At 48.5% G+C, this 20,518-nt stretch overlaps 1 protein-coding gene across 9 annotated transcripts in view; it reads left to right on the plus strand.

Moving 5' to 3' along the window:
* The window catches only part of DENND2B (DENN domain containing 2B), a 155,680-nt gene that overhangs the window by 103,940 nt on the left and 31,222 nt on the right, over window positions 1-20,518 (plus strand). For 7 of the 9 annotated variants that reach the window (XM_060159724.1, XM_060159725.1, XM_060159728.1 and 4 more), the window contains 2 exons: window positions 86-190; window positions 15,716-16,978. In XM_060159724.1, coding sequence (XP_060015707.1) covers window positions 111-190; window positions 15,716-16,978 — 1,343 coding nt within the window. In that variant the 5' untranslated portion in view covers window positions 86-110. Of the gene's footprint in view, window positions 1-85; window positions 191-15,715; window positions 16,979-17,954; window positions 17,974-20,518 lie in introns of those variants that run through there. The other 2 variants (XM_060159731.1, XM_060159732.1) reach the window with 2 other exon arrangements.

Raw genomic sequence — 20,518 nt, forward strand, 5'->3', positions numbered from 1 at the left:
GCAGTTTTGGAGGTCATCTGGAAATGTTTGAGGTGCTTTTCGCTGCCCATGGAAACTTGGCTTATAGGTCTTGTCTTCTTTGCAGGGCTCTGTGTTTGCAGAGAGCAGAAATGACCATGACTGCCAACAAGAATTCCAGTATCACCCACGGAGCTGGAGGCACTAAGGCCCCTCGAGGGACCCTGAGCAGGTGAGTCGGGGAGCACTGCTAAGGGAATGGGGCTCACTGGAAGGTAACATCAAAGGACACCTAGTGACCTGTGTCCTGGATAGGATTCCTGCCAAATGTCAATGATTATCATCGTGATTCTGACAGTCATAGAGGTGCATAATCTGGGCCAAACTTTAACTACTTACCAAATAGTGAGATCTCAGGGCATTTTCTTATGCCCTCTAACATTTTGGTTACTCATCTGTAAAATAATAATAGTACTTATCTCACAGAGTTTCTGTGAGGATTAAATGAGATAATATATGTGAGTGCTTAGCATAGTGCCTGGCAAAAAGCCACTCAGTAAATGTTAGCTTCCTCCCGGTGGTGGGGTAGAAGCTTCCAGAGCTGGCAGATAGCTGTACAACCCTCACCAGGGCTTCTCAGGTCTTGGCCAAGGCTGGATGCTGATGTCCTAGAAGAACCTCTTTTATTAAAGCCACATACCCTTCATAGCCCCTTCTGCTGAATCTCAGTTGGGCAGATTTGGCCTTTGGAACCTCAGCCGCTAGAATGGATAGTGATGAGAAGGATGCTCATCTTACACTGGGATCGGGCTAGTTCCTTCCTGGAGGTCTGGGCTGTGCATTACCAGGCTGAGTCCAGTGGAGTGTGGCACACACTCACGTCTGGCCAGAGGTAGTGGTAGATGTTTGGTTCACTCAGAGCTAATATCCAGGTATGGTTGGTAGAATGGGGCATAGGATGTGGCCCCTGGGGAGTGGCTGGCGTGAATGAGGCAAGAGGAATTCTGTACACCATATGTGCAGTTTGGTCCCAGTGGAAATGGTCTGGATTGACTGTGCCAACCGAACAGAAATTGGTAGATTCTGACTTGTTAGGTATATAAGAGCTTGGGGCTTAGACAAACAAATTGAATATCTACTCTGTGGCAGCAAGACCAGTGAGAACACCCCCTGCGCACGCACCCCGTCTAACCTGGACTAGAGTTGCTTGCATACTTGCTTCCCTGAACTGGGTGAGGCTGAGGATGGCAGGCACCAACAAACTCTTGGGTAAAGCAGATAGAAAAACTGACCTCTCCCAGGGCGTGTCGGTGGCCAAGGCAGAAACAGGTCTAGATCTCAGAGTCTTTGTCTCCCATTGTCTACTTTTCAGGAACCACTTTGCTGGGCTCCCCCCTCCCCCCCGAGTCTGGTGACATTTCTTACTCTGCAGTCTGACTCTGAGTTGGCAGATAGAGACTGGGAATTAAGGTTCCCAACTTTTTTATATGAGACTGTATGGGTGAAATAAGCATTGTGTGTGATTTTACCATTTTATTCTTAAATTAAAAGAAATAGTATATTTAGAACCTGAATTAGAAATTACTGTACCCAGCAGCCCTCAGCTCCTTCAAGTATTCTTTTTTTCTTCTAATTTCCGCTTTGTGGGGACCGGGGTGGGAGATGCAATGTTTACATAAAGTCACAAAGCAGAATCAGAACTGCTGACAGGCACCCTAGTTTCTATTTGGAGTATATACCTACATGTTTTAAACATTTTTAGAAATTGCTCTTCCTTTAGCTTCCCAGCCTGCTTACCATCATAACATGACGGATGGTATTTGTAAATATCTGAGCCTCTGATGTGCCTAAAAAAAGGCATTTTTCCCTGCCAAGTCTTCACTTCCCTTCCTTCCTGCCACCTTTCTGCTTCCCTCCCTCCTCTCCTGGGCTTTTGGCATGGAGTCACAGGCCTCTGTGGCTAGCTACAGTCTTCTCTCAGAGGCTACTGCTGGACTGTAGTTGTTATTATTTCAAAATTGTCATCTGGTGGTTTCTCTGGCTGCTTTCACCCCCAGCCAAATCTGGGACTGTTCTTAGGAAGTTGTCAGTGAACTCTGAGGGCTCTCCTCCGAGGTGCTGGGCTCTTTGGTGGACAGAGAAACCACCAGATGACAATTTTGAAAAACAAAAAGGGGAAAAAGAGGGGGATGATCCATTCTCTTTTTTCAAGGCTTTTACAGTTTGGATTGATGACCTTGGCACCCAGATTTCTTAGTCTGACCTTCCGATAGACATTTGCCTGTGACCTGGGGCCCTTTAATCATTGCCATCCCAGGAGTTCCAGTGAGAAAAGACTCCCAGGTATGACCGGAACTTTGGTTGGGGGGTACAGGGGTGCTAGGACCTTGGAAAGCTGGGCCTTTGAACCCTGGCTGCTTTGGGGACCTCCACATCATCCACATGGAGGCAGAGGAAGCTGATGATACCGAGAGGCATTTGTATCTAGCTTTGGGGGCAGGGGTACTTTGGGGCATGGAAAACTGGTGGGGACGGGCAAATGGGACCCTGTGGAACTGCCAAGATACGTATTTGCAAGGCCATATCCTTAATTTGAATAAGACTTCACCTGGTGCCACCACTAAGCTAGTTTGGGGTAAAGATCCTAGATTCCATTCCATTATTAGGTTCTTAGGAGTGTTTTGCTAGTTTATTCTCTTCCTTTTCCTTTATAGCCCATTCTTGATTTGGCAGGATATGCAGGAGGAGGAAACGTGAACCTCTCGTTTTACCACCAAAGTTTTGTTCTTTGCTATATTTTGGTCTCCTGGAGCAGGCTTCCCTTTCTCTCTGTTAGTGAGGACAAAGGGTCACGTTGCTTCACCCTTAGCTGCTTCACCTCCCCACAGGCTGTTCCCACTCCAGCTCGTTAGATTTGGCTGCATCCATTTCTGGGGGTGGGAGGTGAGATTCTCAAAGCTCCTCTGAATTCCAGAGGTCAGGCTTTATGATGTTGGTGTTGATGACCTGGGTGGGACCAGAAGCAGCTTAGTGACTTGCTTGCTAAGAAATGGTCATGCTGGGCTTCCCTGGTGGCACAGTGGTTAAGAATCCACCTGCCAACGCAGGGGACACGGGTTCGATCCCTGATCTGGGAAGATCCCACATGCCGCAAAGCAACTAAGCCTGTGCGCCACAATTCCTGAGCCTGTGCTCTAGAGCCCGCGAGCCACAACTACGGAAGCCCGCATGCCACAACTACTGAAGCCCGTGCACCTAGAGCCCGTGCTCCACTACAAGAGAAGCCACCGCAATGAGAAGCCCGCACACTTCAACCAAGAGTAGCCCCCGCTCACCGCAACTAGAGAAAGCCTGCATGCAGCAACGAAAAACCCAACGCAGCCAAAAAAAAAAAGAAATGGTCATGCTAATGGTTGCTAAGAAAGTGTTATGTTGAGAGCTAGTTCGGCCATCTAGATGGGGTAAACTTTGCCACTTGTTGCTCTCAGGAGATTTCACTTGTACTGTGAGACTTGGCCGGCAGCAGGGGCTGTTCTCAGAAGACTTGTCATGTCTGCTTATTTCCTCAACAGCTTCTTCACTGTGAAACTCCAGCATCTGGATCATTGTGACTTGCAAATATAGGCTGTCTGTATTGTGTTTTGGAAACCTTACCTCTGGATGTATGTGTGGGAAACTTGGGTGCCTGTAAAAGTGTAGACTTCTTGGGGTCAAGGACTTTGACTGCTTTCTCTTTCCTCTGAGCCTGGAACTGTGCCTGGTACCTAGAAGACTAACTGTTGGTTGACCAGTTGTCTAGATGGCTGGGAGATCAGCCTCTTAGAGCATAGGCTACTTGTACTATTTGACTCTTTATAGTATCTTCCATGATAGGTCTTGTTAACTTTGGATTCCCTTTCCATTCAGTCCATAGACTCTGAGAAAGGCAGAGCTGAAGAGGAACCTTGGAGCTCATTTGGTCTCACCCACTTGTTTGACAGTTTGGCTAACAGACACAGAGAAGAGGAGGTACTCCCCAAGGATACAAAGCTAACGGGGGGAAGAACGCAAGCCTAGCTCTCCTGTTCCTTCTGTTATTTTATTGTACCTCTACATTCACCTCCCTATAAACATGACTGGGATTTCCCTGCTCAAAAACTACTGTCATCTATGATACAGTCAAACTTGGCTTGCTTTGTAAGGCTTCCATAAAAAACCCTGGTTTTTCTTTCTGTCTTAATCTTGCACTGCTCTCTAATGCAAACCTGACATTTCTGCCAGTCTGGATGCAGATGTTACTTCCCTCCCAGTCCTCTTCTTGACCACTCAGCTAGGAAGGATTCCCCTCCCCTCTCTGTATTCACTCTTAGAGCCCTTGGTTTAGAGCCTCCACATGGCACTTGTAGTACCTCAGAAGGTGGATAAGTGGATTTTTCCCTGTGAGATTGCTATGGGACACTGGTTGTTAAGAGTCTTAGAGGCCTTATTATTTACAGAGGATCTTCAGGGCTCACCCTTAAGGTCCTTAGAAGGCCTTTTGTCTGTCTGTGTGTAAGATTCTGTGAGGCAGTACTTTAAATCTTCCTTAGGTCTTGGCAAAGGATCTTTCAGTCCCACTCTAGATTTTTTTAAAAAGATTTATTGAGGGATAATTAAAGTACCATAAATGCAATTTAAAGTTTTCAGTTTGAAACTAACACACCATTGTAAAGCAGTTATACTCCAATAAAGATGTTAAAACAAAACAAAACAAAAAACCAAAAGAATAAAGTTTTCAATTTGATGAGTTCATATACACACATACACACACCCATGGAGTGTAACTGTCACCACAATCTGGAAGCCGTTTTCTTTTTTTTTTTTTTTTTTCCGGTACGCGGGCCTCTCACTGTTGCGACTTCTCCCGTTGCGGAGCACACGCTCCGGACACGCAGGCTCAGCGGCCATGGCTCACGGGCCCAGCCGCTCCGTGGCATGTGGGATCTTCCCAGACCGGGCCACGAACCCATGTCCCCTGCATCGGCAGGTGGACTCTCAACCACTGCGCCACCAGGGAAGCCCTGGAAACCATTTTTTAATTTGAGAATTTTTTCTTGTCTAGAGAGACAGAGACTGAAACAAGTTTTATTTTCTAACTCAGAAAGCCCTTTCTCATTTATGTTTGCTTTAAATTTTGTTTGAAAACGGTTCCCTGTTTGGCTCATCTCTTTTTCCTTTCACTAGAGACAGCGAGGAGTCAGAGGGCACCTTTGGCACTCTGCCTGGAAATGTCTTTGGCTAGTTCATCTAATATGTTAGATATACTTCCTATTTTCCATGTTACCACAGGTGACAGAGTTGCCAAACTTTTCAACATTATGAGGGTCCCCTTTCCTCTAGCTTCTAACGTTTTCCTTATTTTTGCCTTAAGCACCCCCAACAACCATCACCCAGTCCCACGGTCAATGTTTTAGGATTTTGTGTCAATAGGTACTTCTAGGTACCCAAATCTGTGTCAGGTAACTACCGTTATAAAACTACCCCAAATTTTATAGTGTGAAACAACCATTTGATTCTGCTCACAGACTCTGTAGTTTAGGATTTCAGACAGAGACCACAGGGATGGCTGCTCCCTGCTCATGATGTCTGGGACCTCAGCTGGAAAGACTTCAAGGCTTAGGGTGACTCAGTGGCTAGGGGCTGGTGTTTCCTGGAGGCGTCTTACCTCACATGTCTGGGGGTTGATGCTGGCTGTTGCTGGGACCCCAGCTGAGACTGTCCATCAGAACACCTACCCTCTCCACATGCCCTGGGCTCTCTCACAGCCTGAGAGACAGGAAGTAGAAGCTGTTGGTTTCCTGAGGCCTGGGCCTGAAAAGTAGCACAGATTCAGTTCTACCATATTCTATTGGTCAAGCAATCACAGAGCCCAGATTCAAGAGAAGTGGTCATGTTGACAGCAGGCATGTCAAAGAATTTGGGGACCATGTTTTGAAACCATCACAAATGTCTTTAGCATGGTTTCCTGCAGCTACCTTTCTCTCCCTCTTGGCTTTGCGTAGCACCTGGTTCTGCTTTATACAGCAGTTCCATTTTTGCTGGACCTAGGGCATTGGGGACGTTCCCATAAGGCGTCATTTTTTTACCTGTCTCAGAGAAGGCATCTGTCTTATAAATGCTCTCTTTATGTTCATTGCCATTACTTCCTAGAGGACTTGGGGTTCCTTCCCAGAGAAGAGCTCACCAGTTCTCCTTGTGCTTCCCTAGAAATCAGCTAGATGACAGGCAGGTAGATGTGCTTTCTGGAGGTGACAAGGTGACTCAGTTTCTGCTCTGACCCTAGCTACTGTTCTACTTACCCTGACAAGCTGTGATTGACTTTGAGTCTCTGTAGGTAGTGGTCCAGATGTAGCCCCACTTGGAGGATGAGGCTGTCCTGGACCCTACTGAGGGCTTCCAGCCATTTGGGAGCAAGACGGTCAAGTTGTGAGTGTCACCCTCTTTTTGACTTTTGTCCCAGAGTGGGGTGTCCGTTACTGAACTGAGCCCCTGCTCTGGCCTGGGGAACAAACTTCTGGACTTGCTGATAGGACTCAGGCAGACTTCCTCCCTTTTCTCCTTCTGGGTGCCTCAGAATATGGCCTTGGGGGAGTGCAGTGAGCATGCCATCTCCAGACTTGGGGCAGTCACATAGTGATGGGAGGATGCTGCTGCCCACTGAGCCACCAGGACCCGCTTTAGTTGAGCAGCCCTGGGATGGTGGTTGGCCAACTCCCAGGCAGTTTCATTTGGAAGCAGGTTAGACACCGACTCAGTAGGGACTAGGCATGTTGGAAGCTGGGCCCTGTGTAACCTTAATCTGTGGACAGGCTCACTTCATGGAGCCCACAGCCCATCTTGGTGCCTCTGGGGCTGTTTCCTGGACTCCCAGGAGCCTTCTCCAACTGGCCCCAATTTGGTTTGCTTCCTGATACTGACACTTCAGGAGCTCTGTGGCCAGAGCATGCTGAGCTCAGAACTGTCTTGTCATCAAGGACTAAAGACAGCCTTCCCTCCCAAAAAGTCCCTAGGTGACCTTGACAATATATGGGGTGTCCCTTGGCATGCATGCTTCCTGCTGTGTTACTGGAGGATGGCCCAGGTCACTAACCCAAGGGTAGGTTGTATTCTTGTGAAACAGTACTGGAGGGAAGGGCACGTATTTTGCACTTTAACTCTCACTTTCTGTCTGTACATGCGCACGTGCATGAGCACACACACGTTGCCCTCTCTTTAAGTTTGTTTCTCATTCTACCTTAGTTCATGCCCTTTCTGTCCTACTCACTTGTCTTATACGTTTGTCTTTGTGTGTGCGTGTGCATGTGTGTGTGTGTGTTCGTGTGTGTGTGTGTGCGCTTATGCTCCTCTGTTAAATTTCCTTTGCATTCTCCCCCGCCCCCTTTCTCTCTTTCTCCTTCTGTTTATCTTACTCCCTCTCTTGTAAATGTTGGATTTGGCCAGTCATGTGCTGCAGCGTTGGCATCTACGCCTTTGCTGAGGAGCAGAGCTGGCTGCCTGCTGACAAGGTGGTGGCACAAGGGCCCAGTCTCACAGTGTCTGCCTCCCCAGGGGCAAGGTCTGAGATTTTAGAATAAAGAGCAGTAAAGAGGTGATAAGAGCAGCATATTAAGTGTCTTAGCTGCTGTGTATTTACTTTTCTTTTATATTTCTCCTGTCTTCACGGAACTTTTAACGGTGTTCAAACATTTTTAAAATTTACATCATTTTAGTCACACAGCTAGTATGTGAGGATACTCAGAGCAAGTGTTTTCCTCCTGTTTTGTAGATAAAGAACCTGAGGGAACTTCCCTGGCGGTCCAGTCGTTAAGACTCCATGTTTCCAAGGCAGGGGGCACGGGTTTGATCCCTGGTCGGGGAACTAAGATCCCACAAGCCATGTGGTGTGGTAAAAAATAAATGCATGCATGCATACATACATACATATGTACATACATACGTACATACATGTATTTAACCATTCTTTAAAAAAAAAAGAAACAAAAGAACCTGAGGCTCAGAGAATTCAGGTGACTTTGCTTATGAACCCATCCAGGAAGTGATGGAACCAGGACCAGAGCAGAACCCAGGTCGCTAGACTCTTGGTCTAGGGTACGATGTTTGCCTTATGGGAGAGGGCTTTAGGGACTGACAGCCATGCTGGGCTGCACTAAGTGCTTTATGTACCTTTCTGTGTTGTTCTTCAGGTCATATGGCACAAAGAGAGAGACAATGAGGTCTGTAAACAGTGCCCTGAGGAGTAATAAGGAGACCTAGGTTTTAATCATTTATTTTTGTATTCATTCATTTAGTCACTCAGCACAAATGCATTAATTCCTACTAAATTCTAGATGCAGTACAAAGAGCAGGTTATATCAAGATTAATAAGACCCTGTCACCACCTTCAAGTACTTCACTCATAGTCTAGTAAGGGAGGCAGGTGAGGAAAAATATAGTCCAGTAAAGTGTTACAAGTCCCGTAGTAGACATTTTTCCAGGCACAGTGGAGGCATCAAAAATCAGACATCTCCACCTGGGTGAGGGGGTAGGGTGAAGAGAGATCCCATAGAGGAGTTACAGAGACATGTAAGTGGACACAAGGCAGCACTGCAGGCAAAGGGAATATTGAATGCATGAAGGCCTAAAGTTGTGAAAAGCAAGGAGTTTGATGTGACTAAGAGTGGGATGCAGATTTGTTTGGAGGAAAAGACAGTATGAAATGATAAAGGAAAAATAGGGACCACATCATGGGGGCCTTGTGATCCATTCCAATGAATTTGCATTTCATTCTGTATATAGTGGGGAGTTTGAAGCATGATGAGTTTTGTATTTTTGAAAGATGTCAGGAGACGAGAGGATGGACTTGGAACTGGCTTAAGGTGGAAGACAGAGAAGTTGAGAGCTTGTGTGAATGGTCCCAGTAGATAAGATCTGAATCAAGGCAGCAGCAGTAGCAGTGGGAATGGCACAGGAGGGACAGATCTGAGAGATATGAAGGACGTAGAATTGATAGGACTTAGGCATTGAGTAGATCATTGAGGTTGGGGAGGAAGCTGGATCCAGATGCTTGAAGGACAGGAAGAAAGAACATCTCTGGATCTTTTCTTCCCTCTGTGGAATGAATTGGAAATATATGCAGGAGTCAAAGCCGCAGTGAAGGAAGCATAAAGCAACATAGGAATGAGATCGTGTGAGAAAACACTCAGCCTGGGTACATGGGAATGAGAGCAAATGGGGTTCTTCAGTCTAAGGCGCCCCTTGTAGATGGGCATTGGGTCCCCAGCCCTTCACTGCCTGCTCACTTTGCTCACTGCCTGCACTTATACTCTTGTCCTGCATTAACGGCTTTTTCCCTCTCTACTGGATTATTCCAGTCATCATTTAAGCATGCTCTAATAACTCTGAGCTCAAACCCACCAACAAAACGCTCTGTACCCCACATTCCCCTCGAACTGCCACCTCGTTGCCTTGTTCCCCCTTTAGGGAAACCCTTTGAAAGAGCTGTCTGAGCTCTTTATCTCCACTTTCTCTCTTCCATTTCTTGAATTCCTTCCAGTCAGCCTTCCCTCCCTACCTTGCCAGCAGAACCTCTCTTCTCAAGGTCACAGTGACTGCCTAAATCTAGGGATCACTCTGCAGTCTTCCCCTTGCTCAGTTGTTAGCAGATCTGGCTCAGCTGATCACTCCCTATTTCTCGAAGGTCTCAGGATATCCCTCCTCGTGGTTTCCTTCCTTCCTCACTACGTGCTCTTCCAGTCAGTTTCCTTTGCTAGTTGTTCCTCCTCTACGTAAGCCGGAAATGCTGGAGTGCCCCAGGGTTCAACCCTTGGACTTCTCTAGATAGGCTGACTCCCTTGATGGTTCATCTAGCCATATAGTTTTACATAGTATCTATATACTACTGATGAATCCGAAATGGAAAGCTGTAACCTTGACTCCTTTCTACCAGGTGCTCAGGCCAGAAACTGTGATTCATCCTTGACTTCCCTTTGTCTCTCATACCTCTCATCCACTTCATCTGCAACTCTGATTGGCACAGCCCTCAAGATAGATGTTGATAGACCTGCCGTTCTAATCCAAGCGGTTGTAACCTCTTGCCTGGATTGTTACAGTAGCCTTTAAGTAATCTCCTTGTGGCCACCCCTGCATTCATGCACACTTCATTCTCTCATATGGAGTCAGAGCATGTCATTCCTCTGCTCGTATCCCTTCAAGAGCTTCCTTTCTCTCTCAGAGTAAAAGCCCAAGCCTCGTTGTTGGTCCGTGGGATTCTCTGGTGCTTCTGACTGATCTCCAGCCCACTCCTCCTCTTCTTACTCCACGCTGGCCACGCTGGCCCCTTTGTTGCCCCCAGAGTACAGTAAGTTTGCAGTTGCCTCGAGCCTCTGCCCTACTGCTGCTCTTGTCTGGAACATTCCCGCTGCCCCCCTCCCCCGCCCTGGATATACACATTGCTTACTTCCTCAAGGTTCTGTTCCCATGTTCCCTGGCAGAGGGGTCTCCCCTGATCTGCTTCACTGTTAAGCTCTACCCCTTTACCCTGCTTTATTCTTCTTCACTGGCCCCACAACCATCTCACAGGGTTGGTTTCTTTATTGTCTGTTCACTCGAGACAACTAAAGCCATACCGTCTCCCTCCACCAGAATGTAACCTGTAGAGGGACTTCCCTGGTGGCGCAGTGGTTAAGAATCCGCCTGCCATTGCAGGGGACATGGGTTCAATCCCTGGCCTGGGAAGATCCCACATGCTGCAAAGCAACTAAGCCTGTGTGCCACAACTACTGAGCCTGTGCTCTAGAGCCCACACGTCACAACTACTGAGCCTGCGTGCTGCAACTACTGAAGCCCACGCATGCGCCTAGAGCCCGTGCTCCACAACAAGAGAAGCCACTGTAATGATAAGCCCACGCACTGCAACAAAGAGTAGCCCCTGCTTTCCACAACTAGAGAAAGCCTGCGTGCAGCAATGAAGACCCAACGCAGCCAATAAATAAATAAATAATAATAAATTAAAAAAAAAAAAGAATGTAACCTGTAGAGAGAGACTGTCTATTTTTAGTCTCTGCCAGTCCTTAATGCCTAAAATAGTACCTGGTATATAGTTGGTGCTCAGTAAATACTGGCTGAATGGATGGAGAACCAAGGTGTGTCTTAAGCCTGGTACAGTTAGCACACTGTGGCCTGGGGAGTAGATGGCTTCCTTTGTTCCCTTGTTCAGGGTTCAGGGAAGGGTGGCAAGGAGCTGTCCAAGAGCCCTAAAGAAGTGAAGCTGGAGACGGTCAGTGGCAGAATGGGAGACCAGACCCAAAAGAAGGCTTTGCTCAGGTGCTTGGCTTCCTAAGGCAGCCCGGGTCCCAGCACTGTCATTCTCTTGGCCGTAGCCTTTCCTTGTCCAACAGGGGGAGAATTGCTTTCACTTCCAACCTCAGTTTGAGGAACCGGGAAACAACTAGAGAGTGAAACTGAAGCCTAAGAGCGAGCACCCTCTCCCATCCATGCCAAGGACGTGCCATCTGTTGTGTAAACTCACTGTCACAAGGACACACGCATCCTGACTTCTAGCCCCCAGTGTGTTCCTCCTTAAGCCTCCTTGTTCTCTAGGTAACAGATTCTCCTGAGCCCTCCCTCAACCTGGGAGCAAGGACTGATGGAAGCTGACTCTTGGGATTGCAGGACTAGCTTCATTTCTAGGGAGTATTCAGGGGAGACTCCCAAAAGAGTGCCAGAGCCTCTAGTAGGGTGAGAGAGAGCCGGGGAGAGGGATGCAGTCCAAACATTCAGACCTTGGCAGCCGGTCTGTAGGGAAGTGGAGGAAGAGAGAGGCACGGGGATGGAAGGCCCAGGGCCCTGGTCCTGCACTGGGGTGGGGAGGGCCAGTTACACACAGTGCCTCTCCCACAACATCATTTTACTATTGCATTGTAGCAAACCACCCTAAGACTTAGTGGGCTAGAACAATCTATGATTTCTCGTGTTTCTGTGCGTTCACTGGGAAGTTCCTCTACTGGCTTCCCCTGGGCTCGCTCATGTAACTGGTTCAGTTGGGTCCAAGATGACCTCACCATGTGTCAGGCCCATGTGGTGGCTGGCTGTCGGCTGAGGGACTACAGTGATGCCGCGCGTGGCCTCTCTTCCTCTGAAACACTAGACTGGCTTTCTTACGTGACAGTCTCAGGGCAGCGTTCCAAGCGCGTGAAGCGGAAACTGCAAGGCTTCTTGAGGCCTCAAGTTTGGAACTGAGACAACTTATTTTCCACCATATTCTATTCATCAAAGCAAATCACAAGGTCAGCCTAGATTCAAGGGGCAGAAGAATAGACTCAACCTTTTGATAGCATGAGCTGCAAAGAATTTATGGCCATATTTAATTTACTCCTTTCCCCTCGCACCCCAAATGTTTAGAATCCAAGGACAGAGGTAAACTGTTTTAAAAAGTTTGCCAAGTGATTGTTCTGATTAGGCAGCTCCTTGTTAATATTAGTAATTATTAAGCTAAGATTGAGTACTAGTGTGAGCCGCTGAGCGCAACACTTGATGCGTATTGTCTCTATTCCTTACAACAATCCTCTGAGATATGTGTCCTTTTAACCTCCATTTTACAGATAAGGAAACTGAGGCTTAGAGAAAGTTATTTGCTCAAAGTCATGCAACTTGTTAGTGGCTGTGCTGGAACTTAAACCCAGCAACTGTGATGTTCTTACCCTCTACTGAGAACAACTGACCTAGATAACCTGATGAAAAACTTACTACTAATAATTAACAGTAATAATGAGTTACAATGTATGACATCGTTTCATATCCATAGTCACATGTGCCCGTTACGACAACCCTGTGATACAGTTGGAACAATTCTGAGGAATTGAAACTGGCAGCTCAAAGGGAGTGTGTGGCTTTGCCCATGGTCACATTCCTGATAACAGGTAGCATCAGAAACATGTAGAGAGATGCCTTGAGTTCTACCCTCAGGTGAGCATCCGGAGCCCCATGAGGGCAGGGCCTTAATCTATGATCGAGGAGTGAGTGAACATTGCCTTCTCTGTGATGAACCAGTGGATGCCTGGGCTCCAGGTCAGCATAGGCAGGCCCGCTTTTCACCCCGAGTTGCTGGAGCACATTGGGCCTGGCCTGTGTGGGGTGGCTGGGCGAGGAGCGCTTGCAGCTCTGGGCCTCAGATCAGCAAAGATCCGAAGACCAGGACCTTTAAAGGAAAGGACCAGTCTCTTCTCTGTTTTATCCTTCACAAGAGGAGAAAAACTAAACCTCGGTTAAAGCGGACTAGGCATTGAGAGAATGTCTTAACTTGTGGGAATTTCTCCATGTTTGAACTACTGAGGAAAGTTACAGAATTATCCTTTCTGAAATCATTGGAAGCATGCTGGAATCAAACAGACCAGAGGTTCTCACTGTTTTTCTGTCCCCCTGTGGGAGCCACCCCCCGCCCCTCCACCCCACCATAGGTGGCTTCATGGACCGGTGAATTCTCACCTTGAGGGTTAAAGAGATACATCGCTAGGGGAGCATTTATCACAATGTCTGGAGAAATGAGGCATATGTAGTTTGAAAAGGCTTCCTAAAAGATTCTGCATCTCATTGGGTACTGGCCATCACCGACTAGAATTCAAGCTTCATGAGGACATGAATTTTTGTCTCTTGTTTATTCTTGTATCTAGCATGTAGAACAGGGCCTGGCACATAGTAGGTGCTCACTAAGTATTTATTAAATGAATAAACACATGATAAGGTCATCCTCTATAAAAGGCATCTTCTCCCGCCTCCAACTGAGAATAACTGAAACGTAGAGTCCTTTGTGTAGCCCAGACACTTGTTGGCTTACAGGGCTGGACTGATGACCTTTTGCATCCATGGTTCTGTGAAAAAAGTGAGGGGCCTGGGCTTTTCTCGACTGTGAGTAGGTTGGGCTCTCCCCAGGCTCAAGCTTGGCTCGTTGCCCTACCACTGCCTACCCTAGGGAGTACCGAGGCTTACTCTTTTCACACCTCCTTGCCGAGCAGAGTGTCTTTGGTCATCGGCTTGGCTGGGCACCGAATTTCTCTCATCTGTGCCCATGTACACGTGGGAGGGCTCTTGTTTGACTTGCCCTTTTAAAAACAACTTAAGCATGTTGAGGTTTCCTGTTGATCGGGGGCAGCCAGAGGCTATGACCCAACAGGGAATTGCTGGCCAATCCCTGACTCACCCGAGCTGCAGTTTTCTGTGTGTGATGGAGCAGTGACTGCAGCCTGGCTCAGGGGCAGCTGGCTGCGTTCCGTGGATGGCGTGGCGCTCTGGAGCCTGCGAGGCTGACCGCTTGGCTTTGAGGGCCACAGCATTAGGGTCAGGTAGGCCTTGGTAGCATGCAGTGTTGGCAGAGCCCTGCTGTCTTTGAACTAAAACGGTTTGGGAAAAATTCTGAAAGTTGACAGTGATGACCCTAGTAGACAACTAGAAAAGTGTGCTGAAGAGGACGTATGCCCATGGTTCTCTTCGGTAAGCTCACCTTTACCTTTTCTTGTCTTTATTTGTTCATCATTTACTGAGCACCTTCTAGACACTGAATATGTGTCCCTCTACCTGGAAGAAATCGTGGTCTAGTAGCGAAGACTAAAAGGTTCCCTGATACTTACAAACGCTACATTGGAGACAGGGCTGTGCTCAGTGCTATAGGGATTTCTGCTGACCTATGTCTGGGGGCCAGGCAGTTCACAAAGATGACAGAGGCCACTGCTTCCTCTTCAGAGCAGCAATATAGTGTAGTCCTGGCTTCACCACGTACCAGCTAGAGACCTTGAATGAGATATTTAATCTTTGTATGCCTCAGTGTTTTTCATTTGCAAAATGAAGATAATAATAAAGTATAATAATATGACAGAGTTTTTGTGAAGATTCAGTGAGTAAATATAGGTAAAAACATTGATTTAGAACTGTTCCCGATAGTTGCTAAGACCAGGGTGTTGATTTGGAGCTGGGGAATGGCTGATGCTTGTTTGATGTGATGCCACTGCTAGAGGCTAGAGCTGCGAAGGAGCTGGTCTCCCCTCCCCGTTAGCCTTCTCATTGAGAGCGTGGAAAGGATTCTTTCTTCAAGGGCCCTCCTGATCCTTTTGAGACCTTCAAGAATCTGAGTTCTGATCAAGACCCGAGCTGAGGTGCGGTATCTCGCGTCTAGTAGCAGAAGCCTCGGGGGAGATGGGGCTTGTCAAGGAGATAGATCAAAGGGCTTGAGTGCATATTTGGGGCCCCTCTGGGAAGTGGCATGCTGGAGATGCTTTGTAACAGTTCATGAGAGTTGATCATTAGTGTTTCTTCCCAAGTCCACATCCAATGAGGTCACATTGCTGGTTTGAAATCAGCCATAGTAGGAATATTTATGCTGTGGAAGTTGGCAGATGCTACATATCTATGCTTTCTCGCCCAAGGAGCCGATTGTTAAACATTTAGCAGCACACCACTGATCTTACTGTTCTCTGATTGGCAGATGTGGACTTTGGGGATACCCTGGCCTGTCGTAGAACTGGCTTCTGTTGCAGACAGTACTCAGGGTCTCTAGGGATGAATTGGGCAGAGAGGACCATTGAGTTTAGCCTGCTGTGGATAAGGAGCTGTTTCTTTCCTTGAGGACAGCCTTGGAAGGTCCGTTACTTGCATACAGTACTTTGAGCTTGCGAGTCCTATAGGAAAGGGATGCTGAGCTCTTTAAGAATGAAACAGTGTTGTCAGGCCACTCACTGCCATTTTCTCTTCTTCTTTTTTTTTTTCCTCTTAGGTCTCAGTCAGTCTCTCCACCTCCAGTTCTCTCCCCACCGAGGAGTCCCATCTACCCGCTCAGTGACAGTGAAACGTCAGCCTGCAGGTACCCAAGCCGCTGCAGTTCCCGGCTGCTCCTCAAGGACTGGCATCCCCGTGATCCTTCACCCCAAAATCCTCAAGCCCCCTCCCCAGACACTTCACCACCCATCTGTCCCCTCAAGGCCACCAGCTTCGGTTATTTGGACAGAAGCCCTTCAGTGTGCAAGATAGAGGAGCAGAAGGAGAATGTCCAGGGGGCAGCCCAGGATGTAGAGGGAGTAGCTGCTTGCCTCCCCCTCGCCCAGAGCACTCCGTCCCTGGGGTCAGCAGCAGGCCCACGGAGCATCTTTCTGAACCGCACCGGCCCCCGTGCCCACAGCCTGGGCATCCGGGAGAAGATTTCAGCATGGGAGGGTCGCCGAGAGGCTTCGCCCAGGATGAGCGTTTGTGGAGAGAAGCGGGAGGGCTCTGGGGGCGAGTGGGTGGCCAGTGAGGGCTGCCCCAGTGTGGGCTGTCCCAGTGTGGTGCCGTCCCCCTGCAGCTCAGAAAAGACCTTCGACTTCAAGGGCCTCCGGAGGATGAGCAGGACCTTCTCCGAGTGTTCCTACCCTGAGACCGAGGAGGAGGGAGAGGCACTCCCCGTCCGGGACTCTTTCTACCGTCTGGAGAAACGGCCAGGCCGGAGTGAGCCCAGTGCCTTCCTCAGGGGGCACGGCAGCAGGAAGGAGAGCTCAGCGGTGCTGAGTCGGATCCAGAAAATTGAACAGGCCCTGAAGGAGCAGCCGGGTGGGGGGCTTCCCCAGCTCCCCAGCAGCTGCTACAGTGTAGACCGAGGGAGAAGGAAGACTGAGATCTTGGGCACCTTGGAGGAACCGACAGGGAGCGCGAGTGTGAGCGCTGGCAGCCGGGCAGGAGGAGTGGCTGGAGTTGGGGGGGAGGTGGGCTCACCCCCGGAGAGGGAAGGTAGTGGCTCCACTAAGCCGGGGACCCCTGGAAATAATAGCCCGACCTCCCAGCTGCTGCCATCGAAGAGCTCCCCTGATCCCGCTGTGAACCCTGTCCCCAAACCCAAGCGCACCTTTGAATATGAGGCTGACAAGAACCCCAAGAGTAAGCCAAGCAATGGTCTACCTCCTTCACCCACACCTGCTGCTCCACCCCCCCTGCCCTCCACCCCAGCCCCACCCGTCACCCGGAGACCCAAGAAGGACATGCGTGGCCACCGCAAGTCCCAGAGCAGGTAACGAATGCCCCTCTGGTGACGTAGAGCTGGGCACAGCGGCTTTCTTGTCAGTGGAGGACGCAGAAGCAGACTCTAGTTGTGGGTCACAGTCAGTAGTGCTTTGTAAGTTCTGGAGCACCCAACAATGTTAGGTGAAGCATGAGCTAAGGTGAGAAAGATTGATTGTTCTTCTGCTCTTGCAGGGTGAGGATACTTAAACGTGAGTGGGAGGGTGAAAGCGCTTCTTCCAAATGCTGTGTACTGAACATGCTGGCTGGGTTTGGCCTTTGGAGTAGAGCCCTGATGGAACTTCCTCTGTGGGAAGGGTAGGGCCACCTTACTTTTAGATAGAATTGGCAGTCCCTTGAGGACTAGTAAGATCTTAGCCTCGTAACTACCTGAAATGCCAGCTAGAGTTTTATTTCTTTGACTGAAGCATCATCTAAATATTGCATGTTACCATTAACACAGAAGTGTTGACACATTTAACATGATTTCCTCTTTCCTGAGGGCTTCCTGGCCATACAGGAACTCTGGGCTTATATGAAGAGGGGATCTTTGGATCCTGAAAGGGGAGACTGATGGAAAAAGGAGAGAGAGAACATTTCATCTGCTTCTTGGCCATGTCCAAGAAGGACCTGGTCACATTGGTTTCCTGGTCAGTCTCCTGACACGGGAGTACCCGGGCCACTTCCACAATTATAGTGACTTGGGAGCTGGAGCAGCTGGAGTTGGTGCAAGATGACAGGCATCTTGTTCTCTGAACTGGAGTAGGCTGGGAGCCAGCTTCCTTTGGAAGGCCTGTCCTCCTGCCCCTCACTGCCTTTCTCTTCTAACCCAGAGTCAGGTGGGCATTCAGGTTTGTTTGGCTTCTGGGGATTCTTCAATCTGACCCCATACTTCAGGCTTCCATCCAGCATATCCCATCTCATGTAGAAACTTTCCTGCCATGTGCAGAGAGGAAGACATCACAAAGGTTCAGACTCATGAGCCAGAAGAGCCCTTGGCTAAAGGTAATCCCACGTTTTGGCCCACCTCAGCATGCTCACGGACTCTTTATGTCAAGCCTGCCAAGAGTGTTTGCTTTGTCTTTAGTCATCCGTTTCTAGAAATACCTGTCTAGAGCGTGCTGTGCACCAAGGCTTTGTGCTGGTCAAGGGGACACAGGGGCACATAAGACGTGGCTCTTCCATTCAAGGAGTTGGTGATCTGGTGCAGGAGATGTATAAATAAATCATAGATGCTGTGCCGCGTGCCCTGATCCACGTCTGGGTGGGATGCTGCAGAAACCCAGAGGAAGAGGCATCTGAGTGGGGAGTGGGGGAAGCCTCTTCAGAGAGGGAGTTGCTGAGCTAATTTTTTTTTTTTTAATATATTTATTTATTTATTTTTGGCTGCATTGGGTCTTTGTTGCTGCGCACAGGCTTTCTCTAGTTGCGGAGAGCGGGGCTACTCTTTGTTGCGGTGCGTGGGCTTCTCATTGCGGTGGCTTCTCTTGTTGCGGAGCACGGGCTCTAGGCTCACAGGCTTCAGTAGTTGTGGCACTTGGGCTCAGTAGTTGTGGCTCACGGGCTCTAGAGCACAGGCTCAGTAGTTGTGGCGCACAGGCTTAGTTGCTCCGCGGCATGTGGGATCTTCCCAGACCAAGGCTCAAACCCGTGTTCCCTGCACTGGCAGGCGGATTCTCAACCACTGCACCACTAGGGAAGCCCGCTGAGCTAAATTTAGAAGAGCAAGAAGCATTTAGCTAGGTGAAAAAAAGGGGATGAGAGAAGGTTACATCAACCTGAAGGTTCTACACATACACACAAATTACAGTTATAATATATACACACACATATACCATATATGGAGTCACTTCCAGTAAGAATTAACAGCAAATTTAAATCTGTGCTCTTGGAAAAAAAAAAAAAAAACAGAAAAACAGTTCAAAAAGCACAGGCTGTTTTATTTGCCTTTCCACACAGTGAGCATATTCCCCTGAGGAGCATGAAATAGTAAGTTTGTATCTGTTGTGCCAGGTATGATTCTTGTATTTAATATACTTTTTTATTTAAGAAAAAAATACAAGTCATATATTTCTGCTATTCAACCAAAGAGAAAGAAATCTGTTTTTAACTGACTATATCAGTTATAATGAAAGACAGTGTGTTGGTCCTCGACATGGAACCTTTCTGAGGGATTTTCAAGGCTGAACGTGATTTGTGTCATTTGCTGATTTGAGAACTGCCTGCATAAGGTGTTGACTCCACTGTATACATCAGTGAAAGCTTTTGCTCTCAGACCAGCAGTGGTCTGCGGGCCAACATTCAGGAACCACTGTGCTCAGCCATTGGGTATTTAGCTGGTTGAAAAGTCTGGGCCAGTGACAGAGAGATCTGGGAGTCATCGTGGTAGAAATGGTAGATATGGTGACGGTTGTCAATATTGGGGCCCCAGAAAGTGCAGGGTGAGAAAGTCCTGAAGACAGGACTCTGAGACCGTGGCATTGAAAAGGCAAGCGGAAAAGGGGATCCCTCACAGGAGCTTGAGACGCGGTTGAAAACCAGGAGGGACCGTGTCACAGAGAGGAGGGAGGAGAGGGCCAACGTGAGGTGTTTGGCTGTGTCGAGGGCTGCACAGTAGCTGGGCAAGCTGAGAACAAGATGTGGCCTTTAGGACACTTTTAGTCCTTGACTTGCACCCCAGGGCCCTTGGGGTGTTGTTCGTTAAACGAGAGAGAAAGGACTGCATCAGCTGAAAGATCTGATGGTTCCCAAAGATGAGGGAGGTATTAATGGGTGAGAGGAGGGATTCAGTCAGTGCACTTCCTTCTCTCCCTCCCTGGGAGGGACCTGCCTTGGAGAGGGAGAGGATGCAGCTGGGACCAAGCCTTAGATGTTGAAGGGAAGAACCTCCCTGATGAAGGGGAGGAGTAGCAGGTACTGTGGGCTCAGGGTGTCTGAGAAGCTAACCAGCTGTGGTTTTGAAGTTCTGCAGTAGAAGGGAAGGTTATTTGGGGGATGGAAAGGAGCAGGTGACGAGCTGAAGGGGAGCTGGGTCATGGAAGTAGCTGCTGGCTGCAACTGCCCCCTCCTAGTTCTACCTCAGAAGTGGTGTGATTTGTTTTGAGGGCTCAGCGCCTTCTTGTTTCAACAAACCACCCACCGCCAGCTGCTTCCCCAACCCCCAAACAGCCGTGAGCATCACCCATCCAATGTTGAGCCCTTGCTGCCTACTCAGTGCCAGAGACCTTGCTCAGATACCGGCAGGATGTGAGACTCTTAAGAGCAGGTGAGGCACTCAATTCCTCTGGTAATGGCAGGTACTTCTCAAAAATGATGTTCTCCGGGGCTTGGAGGCCCAAGTCAAAAGCTCAGACCCTGGAGTCAGACATCCTGGGCAAGTCTACCTCTATCAGTTCATCTCCCTGAGCCTCCAGCTAATCAGTCTTAAAGTGGCACGATACCTGGTAGCAGCATTGTGAAGATTAATGGGCCAACATGTGTAGAGCATATGACACAGCATCTGACACATAACATCCCTTTCGGCTGTGGTAGTTGTTATTGGTATTATTTG

This window comes from Lagenorhynchus albirostris, chromosome 9 (genome assembly GCF_949774975.1).
Source record: "Lagenorhynchus albirostris chromosome 9, mLagAlb1.1, whole genome shotgun sequence".
Classification (NCBI taxonomy): Eukaryota; Metazoa; Chordata; class Mammalia; order Artiodactyla; family Delphinidae; genus Lagenorhynchus; species Lagenorhynchus albirostris.